The following is a 9,785-nucleotide window of genomic DNA, read 5'->3' as shown; positions in this document are numbered from 1 at the left end:
GCTCCCTTGAGGAGTGGCACCGCTGGGAACCCAAGCCCAGCGTGAAGGAAAGCTTTGAAGACCATAGTTTTGTGGCCCCATGGTGCGAGGGTAGTCTCCCCTCACAGAACACGCACAACCGATCTGGAGGGGATCTTTCCCTCCGCGACTAGCTGATCTAGCTCAGCCTCAGTGACGGTTGATGTGCCCAGCCCGCCGGTCTGAAGAGGGCATTTCCTGCTGGTGCGGCGTAGCTCTACACCCGGCGGTAGACTGGGCATCGGTGGAAGGTTTTCCACCACTAGGGATTCTGCTGACCGGTGAGCATCTATACTTGACCAAAGTAACATATTAGCCCATAAATATCATCTGAACATAAGGTAAAAAGAACCATAAGAATAATATCTGTAAGGCACCATCTCAACCCATCAACCACCTCAATCTACATTCGTAACTCTATGACTGCTGTAAATGTACAGAAGCATGCTCATGACCAAAAGCGCGATATTTTGAAATGTTTTTACACCCTACAGGGTGGGTACTCCTTTACCGACATAACTTGAGGATCATACGATTTGCATGACCATAGAGGTACATACAAGGGGATACTCATGTCAACCTTTTCCAATAAGCCTCGACCGTTTGATCATATGCTGATAGGTACAAGGGTTATCTAGAACTACTCTCGGAGCAAAAGAGATACCACAACCAGCCTCATGCCCGACACCATCGACCCACATGCCAAAAATTCACAGCTACAAAGGTAATCGGCTTATCGTTCCCATATGCGACATGTAGTAATAAACCTAGCATCGGCAGATCCGACCACCCCGCCGGCCTATCCACATAGATCTGGTTTCCCCACCTTAGACTCGCTTGCGCTGGTCAACGACCGGGTGGGTGCAGGGTGCGGGAGAGAGACTGAGAGGGGAGATGGATGTCAGATCTAAGGGGAGTGGCGGCAGCTTCTATGGGCAGTGTAGGATTGATTGGGAGTGGCGGTGGCTTCATATAGGAGCGTGTTGTGGTGGCAACTTCAGAAGGGAGGCAGCGGGAGGAAGAAGACAAAGACTACCAACTGATTACAACTTGTGTGCATTCGTTTCTAGAGGAGTTTGTGCAAGTTGAGGTGGAGTTGGGCTCAATAGGCCTGCAATTGACCGCCCATGTAATCTATTATTCCTTTCTTATTTTCTATTTTATATTTCCCTTAGGTCCCTCAATTCTAAACTCATGATGCTTGATCCCACGCTTCATCCCGCGGTCATCAACCCAAATTCCTTAGTGTTATGTACCACATCATGAATTGTCATCTCGAAGAAGTATATCCCCTTTGTATCATACTTTTGACAGGCGTCGACTCGCGTACCATGACCCGTTTCTGAACCTAATCAACCTATATTTCTGATGACTATAGTCAGGTCGGAAGAAAAATAAAAGGCTAGCAAAAATATCTAAATAAAGACTACCCGATTCTCACACTACTAGGCCACTAGGGCCAAGAAAAAAGAAACAACACGTCGAGAAGAGAAGGACGTGCATTTGAGAACAAGACGAGTAGAACTTGGAAACCTGCAGAAGTGTACTCTCAATCGGAGAACCTCCTCCCCTGAGCTGAGGCAACAAAAGCCACGGCGAAAATCGTCAGCCACCCATTGCCCAGCCAGTGGCGATAGAGAAAGACAGCCACACGCTCGGCCACACGCAGTGCCGTCCACACAAACCCTCTTCGCATCCCCAGGAGGCGATAAGCCATCCGGACGGCGCATCCCAGCCGTCCGTTTCGAATTCACGCTTCCCAACGGTCGCGCCCCCGTTCGCCTCCCGCACCGGCCGTCTCCCACCCGCGCGCCACTGACCGCTCGGCCTCCCGCCTTCCGGGGCCGCGTGTCAGTGTCGTTAAGCTTGGGTATTTAAGTAGTAGCCTCCCCCAAACCCTAGTGGGGGCTACGGGGACACGTCACGCGCAGCCACCATGGGCAAGAAGAGCAAGCGGCACAATGCTGCCGCCGTGGCGGCGGCCGACGGCGACGAGCCTCCGCCGCCGGCTCTCGCGGAGGCGTCCAACGGGGGCGAGGTTCCTCCGCCGCCGCCTTCGGTGGAGGCAGCAGCCAACGGCGGTGGGGCGAAGGCGGACGATGGGAGGCGGGATTCGTCGCCGGAGCGGGATGACGGGGAGGCGGAGAAGCTCAAGCACCTCAACGGTATGCTCGTCAGCAGGGCCGCTGAGGAACAGAAACGGGCGGCGGCGCTCGAGGCGCGGCTCGACGAGCACTCGGCCGACGCCGCCACGCTCGCCGCAGGGGAGCGTGGGGTCCTCCTGGAGGCCCTCGCGGGCCCGCTCCGCGCCGCGGAGGAGGAGCGTGCGGCCTTGCGGGAGCGCCTCGCAGGGGTCCAGGAGTCGCTCGGGCGCGCCAAGGCGGCGGAGGCTCGCGAGGCGCGGGAGAGGGCTGATGCCCTGGCGCGGCTCGCGGAGGCAGTCGCTGAGAACGGCGGGGTCTCGGAGCGCCTCAGCGCCAAGGTGGTGGAGGCTGCCGCCGCGTCCAAGAAAGTCGAGAAATTGGAGAGCGTGGTTGTCGAATTGGAGAGGAAGAGCTCGGAGCTGCGTGCGGAGAGGGGCGAACTGGAGAAACAATTGGAGGCGACGAAGGCGTCAGCTCGTGCTGTCCAGTTTCAGAAGGCGGAGGTAGAGGAAAACTTCAATGAGCTCATGAAGGAGAACGAGAGGTACAAGCAGGAGATGGAGCAGAAGCTTGATGTGAAACTGAGGGAATTGGAGGCTCTGCAATCCATGAAGGTGGAAATGGAGGCAAAGGTCGGATCTTTGGAGGTACAGCTCTGTGCGGTCAATGCTAGGAACAGGGAATTGACGTTGGATTTGGGCGCAGGGGAAACAGAGTTAACCGCAGCAAAGACTGAGGCGGAGAAGCTTCGAACAGAGGTTGAGGAGGCGAATAAGAAGCACAGCACAGTGGTCGCTGAGGCGGATGGGCTGCGGACTGAGATTGACGAAATGGTGAAGGTGAAGGAGGCGGCTGCAGCAGCATATGATGCTGAGAAGAAAGAGATGGAGGCTGAGTTGGATGGACTTAAGAGGAAGGTGGTCAGGATTCAGGCCGAGAAGGATGATGCCGTGGGCATGTTCCGTGAGAAAGATGCTGAAGCTGGAAAACTGGGGGATGAATTGGAGAGGCTCCACGGCTCCATGACTGAGCTCAGGGTTCGCTGTGATGCGCTTGGTGTGAAGTCTTCCAACCTCCAAGATGAGAAGGATTCTGTTCGGAAAGTGCTTTACCAGGAGAAAGCTGAAGCAGAAAAGCTGAGGTTGACTATTGGGAAGCTTGAGAGCTGTATCGGCAGGAAGGATTGTGAGATTGGGACACTGAAGGAAGAAGTTGAGGACAAGGGGGTCCAAATCGATGCCTTGAACGGGGAGCTTGAGCTGCTGAAGCTCGCAGCCTCTGAGGCGCAGAGGAGGGAGAAGAATGGCGTGTGGACATGGTTGTACCCAGCTACCACCACTGTGTTTGCTGCTGCTTCCTTTGTCTACGCCGCCCGTAGTCGGTGAACAGCTAGCTCTTTTACTCGCTTTTTGTTCACTTGCTTAAGTATGTATTACTCGAAATAACCAGGCTTCCTACTTATGGTACTTGGTATGTGATGAACCGTTCAGTACTATGAAATAAAGCCAATATTTCGCTAATGTTTCGGCAGTTTTGTTTGCATCTGTCCTTGGGAATGAATGGCTCGTTGGTCAATTAGCACTTGGGTTTTGGCCTCAGTCATAGATAATCAGATAATTGCATATCAGACTGTTGGATGGACACGTGAATTTATCATTTAGGATTCTTAAACGACTTATTAGGATAATTAGAAGAAACACTATGATTCTAAAACTTGGAATATAGGCTTAATGTCATGCCTGCTGCACAGGTTCTTGTTGGTTTGGTTAAACTGGTCACCATCTCGTCTCACATTAAACACATGAAGATGAAGCATTTTCTTACCATACAACAGCAATAATAGCAAAGGCTTTGGTCTCAAGCTAGGTCCGAATGCTAGACATGGAGCCCAACAAGAGCCACATGAACCAAAAAAGATAGTAATAACATAAAAATAGCAACATAGAACTAGTAATAATAATACAAACTTTGCATTTTTTTCTTTCCATACAATCATTTCGTTTTTTCTCACTGCTTTTGTATATAGTTGTTTGTAAATTGTAGCTAGTAATTTGTAAGCCCCGACGTTTTCAGGACAATCTAAATAATTCAGTTTTTCAAGGTTCTGTGGTTCGACGAATTTGTTAGGCTGTTGTAGTGCATTGGCTGTCAATATTAGGTCACCAAGGATTGGATTAACCTTACTCCTAATATCGAAAATAGGAAATTACCTTCATAACATCTTATCAACAACTGTGAATATGGTGTTTGGCATTTGGAACTTCTGCTACTCTGAATTTCGGAGCTTGAATTTAGCTCGCTATGTTACTTGTTATCTGATCATTGAAAAGGCGATAACCTTAATGCTTCTGTGAAGTAAAAGGGCACAAGTAAAGATATGCTAATTGTGTACGCCATTTCTTGAAATTTTCTATAACCTTTATTCAGCTATAGACAAGCATCAGATAACTTTTCTCAGATTTATATACAAATCTCAGATTGCGTATGAGATTAAAAAAAGAATTCTTCGTAGAAAATAAAAGATTAGGCTGTATACATGCTAATGGGCCAGCAAAAACCCTAATACCTGGTTTCAGAACTTCTTTGACAAATGCCTCAGTGGTTTTGCTTGAGCGTCCTCCTCTGGCAGAATAACTCAATCCTGTGGCAGGCTTCCAGTATTAAACTAACAGGTGCTCCGAAAAATATCCTAACCCAGTTCTTCAACCCAATGACAGAACCTGATAAATATGAAAGAAAAAAGAGATTGTAATTGTCATTTCAGATCAATTTCAAGTAGATTAAGCATGCCAACATAAAGAAACTTATACTAGAATATCAAGTAACCAGTTACAAACTTTCAGTTTTCAGAAATCACAGAATCCATAGCATTTGACAAAGATTGACAAATAGCATTACAATAAATTTAGTGAACTATACCAGGTAGAACCAGGACACATTCTTCTTTGATCAATTCACGAGCAAAGTCTATGTCATCTGCAACACCGTATAGAAGTGAAGTGTTAATTTCGACCTGCAGGATTTTGTGAACATCAACACCGTATATTAGGAAGTAGCAAGCTATTAAATACTGAATCCGGTATGTCTCAGACTAACCATCATAAACATTGAGCCATGAGGCTTCGAGTAGCACTGCATAGCTTCAATTTGGTTCACTCTTCTGTAGAGGGCATCAGCTGCAGACTCAAGCAAGTTAACAACATTCCGATGGAACTCACTATGTTCATTTGAAAGAATCATAGGAACTGCAGCCTGTGTGTCAAAAGATTTCATCCGCATTAGAATGAATTCACCGATTCATATGTAGAATCATTTTTAAGAATTGGTTTCTGACCTGTACTATGGAGGCAGGACCAGAAGTCACATTCAGTAGCATCTCGGTTGCAGTTCTGACCTTTTGAGTATCAAAGTTATGAATTTATATAGAATGCATATAGAGAAAATGTACACACATGTAGAGAGACTAGTGTCTTACATGCTTGAGTGAACCATTAGGATCACAGAAGGTCAACCAACCAAGACGCCATCCTGGTAGCATGAATCTCTTTGACAGTCCTCCGATGCTGATAACCGGCGCAATGTGCGCAAAGGAGGCCATTGGCACAAACTTGCTGCCACCAAAGACCATATGTGCATATACCTCATCTGCTATGATTGGAATCCCCAAATCTCTTGCAGTTTCAGCAATCTGCAATATTCAGTGATGTATGGGGTAGTCAGCAAGATGTCAACTGCAATCTTGACGCATGGACATGAAGATCATGTACACCTGCCTAAGGTAAATTTATTTGTGGTATTTGTAGTCAGTAGAAGCCTTTTTGCATATGTTCTTATGAAATCTTAATCCTGAACTATCATTGAACATTGCAGTTAAATGATCACCTGGAAAAGGTGCTGTGAAGAGTAGACCGCGCCGCAGGGATTGTTCGGGTTGATGACGACAATGGCAGCCGTGGCGCCGACAGACATGGCGCGCACACTGGCAAGGTCGACCTCCCAACCACGCTGCGGCAGGAGGTCGTAGAACCGAGGCTCGGCGCCGGCGATCTCGCAGGCCGCCTCGTAGGGCGCGAAGCCTGGCCGTGGCAGAAGGATGTTCGCCCCTGGAGCCCCGCCGAGCACCGTGGTGATCGCGGTGATGGCGCCGGTGCCGCCCACTGTCATGAACACGTCGGAGTCGCAGGTGCAGTGGCGTGCGCCAGCGGACAGGTGGTCAGCCACCGCGCTGTTCTTGGTTCAGCAGACATGCATGGAAGGTCCTTCGCATTAGCCACTCAAACAATTTTAAGCATCCACCAAATTAAAGATGGTTGTCAAGAGAAGATCTTTTAAACTATGCGCGCTTAAAAAAAAATTCAGCATCCACCAAAAACTTTGGAGAAGATCATCCGATTTAAACTAGTTGTTAAACTCTGCATATTTTGCTTCTTCTGGAATTGTTATGTCTATAGCCTTTTGGGCCGGTACTGTCGTAGTTCATCTTAGAGTTGGGTCGCTCTGCTCTATATTTTATCTTAGTCCTTCAAACTCTGTCTAAGTGGATTATAAGAATTAAACTGTTCCATTATCAAAAGTAATGGAATTGGGTTTTCCCGTTGTCAAAAAAAAAGAGTATCATTTAAAGTGCATTTTGCATCTTACTAGTTGGTTGTATGGGCAAGAGTGCAACTCTAAACAGGGAAAGGAGTTTTCGTACGGGAAATGAAAGGGATTGCTCAACAAAAATGAAAGGGGACGTGGTTTGGAATCGTACTTTTTTGTGTCAGTCTTATCAGTGGTGACTTGTTATATACGTATCAAGCATGTTGTCTTGTGTATATCAGTATATGTAGGTGGTTGTCAGTTGTCACTGTATTGCTGCCTTACAATTTACAACTTCTAGAAAGATACATACAAAACTGTGTAAAACTGGGGACTCAAACGTGGAGAACACGAGACCAGTGAACTGTAAATTTTGCAGACTGGGATGGGATTCTGGAGTTTATATTAAGCAGTGGACACTTTTTTTTATTACTTTTCCTTTTTTTCCAATCCAAAAAAGGCTAGCCATGGAAAATCTGGGTTGGTCTCTTTGTGAAATAAGATGATACTGAGAATCCACGTGGCGCGAAGCAGAGATGCCACGTGGACGATACCAGTTCCAGTTGTGAAGCTGGGTTACCCTCACCAAACGGGAAAGGTTCGTGTGATGGATGGTGTTGCGATGTGCAGTGCCCAAGATGCATGGAGCCAAACTTTCTTTCATTTTCTTGAACTTTATTGTCCTTGGCACAGCATAGTCTTCCTACATTGCTACAATAAACTGTACTGGAGAATTGTCTTATCAGATTCGATCAACAGACACTTTTCCATCCCATAAAAAATCTCCCATCTGCATAGAATGGTCTAAGCTTGGAATTAAGAATCAATCAGGACAAAGAAGAGGAACATCATCACGTACGAAGGATGGGCATGTGTGTACTTTGAGAGACAGGTACACCGATCGACTGTTTTTTCATGATAGAGTATATTTGAGATATTGTTAATATGGTAGTTTAAGATTGATGGTAATCTCAGGATATTTGTTGTATCTTTAGGAGAGTTTTTTTTCCGCTAAACTTTGTACTCTATATATTTTATTCTCGAGACTCGATACAATAAATCAACCACATTAACCAATCTTTATATTCTTTCATAATATCACGAGTTTAGATTCTAATCATAGCTCACAAACTCTAGCAGCCACTAGCTTCCACACCGCGCCCCACCCTCTGAGAAGATCGATCTTCATGATCTCCGCCGAGGGAAGCGCTCTATGTTTTGATCTCAAGATTAAAAAAATACTAACTTAGGTGCTCTTAGGCTTGGAAACTACAAGCCCATCATAGCCCACTTTATTTATCGCAATATATTTAGAGTCTGTTTGAATGAGCTCTAATTTAAAGAATTCTTAGAGCGGGTCACTTCTCGTAAGAGTTGTGAGCAATTTGAGCTCTTTTGTTAAGACATTTTATTTTTATTTTAGATTAAAAATAGATATTTAAATTATTTTATTTTATTCTATAAATTTTAAATCTTATATAGATCTCAGAGCTGAAATTCTACCGAATAAGATTTTTTAACTTGTCGACGTTGGCTCGTTCACTGGGATTGGGAATTTGAGAATGCGGCAAGCACTAGGCTAGCGCGACAAACAGCGTGCAGTGCATCAGCAAGGCACCACATATGACTCAACAAGCATTTTTTTTACCTCCCAAATTCATTCAAATATTATTCCTAATGTCAATACAAAGTAGGCAAACTTAATTCATCCTTGAAACCTAATCCGAACTCCATATATATAAATCTTTTTTTTTGTTTTATTTCCTATTTGTCCAATAATGATAGTTAAAACTTGATAGGTTGAGCATATGTTTAATGATTATTTATGTTCGAAGTTTAATTAAATCTATCGCGTCCAACATTTTAATAGTAAAAGTTTGCCCCGGGTCACTTGAATTCCTGGCTGCGCGACTGATACTAATAATGGAAGAAAATGACCCAAATGGCTTCATTTTAGAGCTTGCTAGCCAGTATTACTATTATCAGACCTTAATCTCTATGATGATAGTGATCAATATTAATCAACCCACCAATTGTTCACTAGCCACATTATAAAAAATAAAAAAAATAAAAACTCAACCTTATCACATATATTTCTTCTACCAATGAACCTTATAGCCACTCACTACTTGATCACATGAATGCGTACACAAGATAAAATGAAACACCGCATGCACGTACACACGTACTCACCGGCGGGCGGCGGGGAATCCGTAGGACGGCGCGTAGCAGTCGAACTCCCCGGACCTGGCCGCGTCGGCGACGGCCTCGGCGGCGAACTCGCCGCCGCGGCGGAAGCAGGCGTGCGAGGACGCGTCGCCGACGCCGAGCGAGATGAGGCTCTTGTCCTTGCCGGCGCTCGCGAGCAGCTCCCCGACCACGCCCCTGATGGACGCCTTGTTCTCCGCGAGCGCCGGGTGGCACCTCACCGCCACCGCATTGCCAACGCCGCCGTTGTTGGCGTTGCCGCGTTGCTCCCGCGCCGGCGCAGCTCCCTAAGAATTAAACGAGGAAAACTCAACTTGAGTAACTGTGCTTCACTACTAGCTGTCGGTTCGTTGCAATTGCGAAGAGAGGGCATGTAGGGTACCTGAACAGTAGGAACCATGAGAGAGAGGGGAGAGAAGATGAGATCTTAGCAGGTGTGTCCAAGTCACGGATTTTGGGTGCTTGGCTTCAGCATGTGGGGTGTATTTGTAGCCGTTGGGTGGCTCAGAAACTTAAAAATGATCCGAAAACTCTGCCTTTGTTTGCTAGCCTCGTCAGATTTGGGGAGAAGAGAGAGAGAGAGAGAGAGAGAGAGAGAGAAGAGAGAGAGAGAGAGAGAGAGAGAGAGGGACGTGCCAAGTTGCATGGATGGATGGAAAGGCGAACATGAGCACGTATGTCGTGTCAGCAGACACAGCTCACAAAACTTTGAAACTTGCGGGGCTGTAACAAGTCCACCTGGCTTTTTACGTCGAAACTAGTAACCGTGCATGTACAACCCACGTTTCATGCAGTATATAATTAGTAAAAGATAAAATAATTGCATTCGACAAC

At 46.4% G+C, this 9,785-nt stretch overlaps 2 protein-coding genes across 3 annotated transcripts; one reads left to right on the top strand and one right to left on the bottom strand.

Moving 5' to 3' along the window:
• Positions 1 to 1,902: 1,902 nt before the first annotated feature.
• On the top strand, positions 1,903 to 3,682 carry LOC133900355 (uncharacterized). The gene has a single exon (XM_062341461.1). The coding sequence runs from the start codon at positions 1,955 to 1,957 to the stop codon at positions 3,545 to 3,547; it is 1,593 nt and encodes a 530-aa protein (XP_062197445.1). The 5' UTR covers positions 1,903 to 1,954; the 3' UTR covers positions 3,548 to 3,682.
• A 945-nt stretch (positions 3,683 to 4,627) lies between these two features.
• LOC133900356 (nicotianamine aminotransferase 1-like) lies at positions 4,628 to 9,522 on the bottom strand. Of its 2 annotated transcripts, none has more exons than XM_062341462.1 (8): positions 9,334 to 9,522; positions 8,937 to 9,238; positions 6,045 to 6,387; positions 5,638 to 5,850; positions 5,497 to 5,556; positions 5,259 to 5,414; positions 5,082 to 5,175; positions 4,628 to 4,882 (listed from the first exon to the last, which is right to left on the bottom strand). In XM_062341462.1, the coding sequence occupies exons 1-8, from the start codon at positions 9,349 to 9,351 to the stop codon at positions 4,758 to 4,760; spliced, it is 1,311 nt and encodes a 436-aa protein (XP_062197446.1). In that variant the 5' UTR covers positions 9,352 to 9,522; the 3' UTR covers positions 4,628 to 4,757. The 2 variants fall into 2 exon arrangements, with proteins under 2 accessions (XP_062197446.1, XP_062197447.1); XM_062341463.1 differs by having other exon boundaries at positions 4,819 to 4,882; positions 5,082 to 5,138.
• Positions 9,523 to 9,785: the final 263 nt, after the last annotated feature.

Source organism: Phragmites australis, chromosome 19, assembly GCF_958298935.1.
Source record: "Phragmites australis chromosome 19, lpPhrAust1.1, whole genome shotgun sequence".
NCBI lineage: Eukaryota > Viridiplantae > Streptophyta > Magnoliopsida > Poales > Poaceae > Phragmites > Phragmites australis.
This window is presented reverse-complemented; position numbering and strand designations above follow the sequence as displayed.

What these genes read in the sequence shown, in the direction of transcription:
- LOC133900355 (XM_062341461.1), top strand. Translation starts at nt 1,955, where the DNA reads ATGGGCAAGAAGAGCAAGCGGCACAATGCTGCCGCCGTGGCGGCGGCC.
- LOC133900356 (XM_062341462.1), bottom strand. An exon ending in GGATTCCCCGCCGCCCGCCG is followed by an intron (nt 6,388 to 8,936) that starts GTGAGTACGTGT and finishes AACCAAGAACAG; the next exon opens with CGCGGTGGCTGACCACCTGT. An exon ending in CTAATGGTTCACTCAAGCAT is followed by an intron (nt 5,557 to 5,637) that starts GTAAGACACTAG and finishes GATACTCAAAAG; the next exon opens with GTCAGAACTGCAACCGAGAT.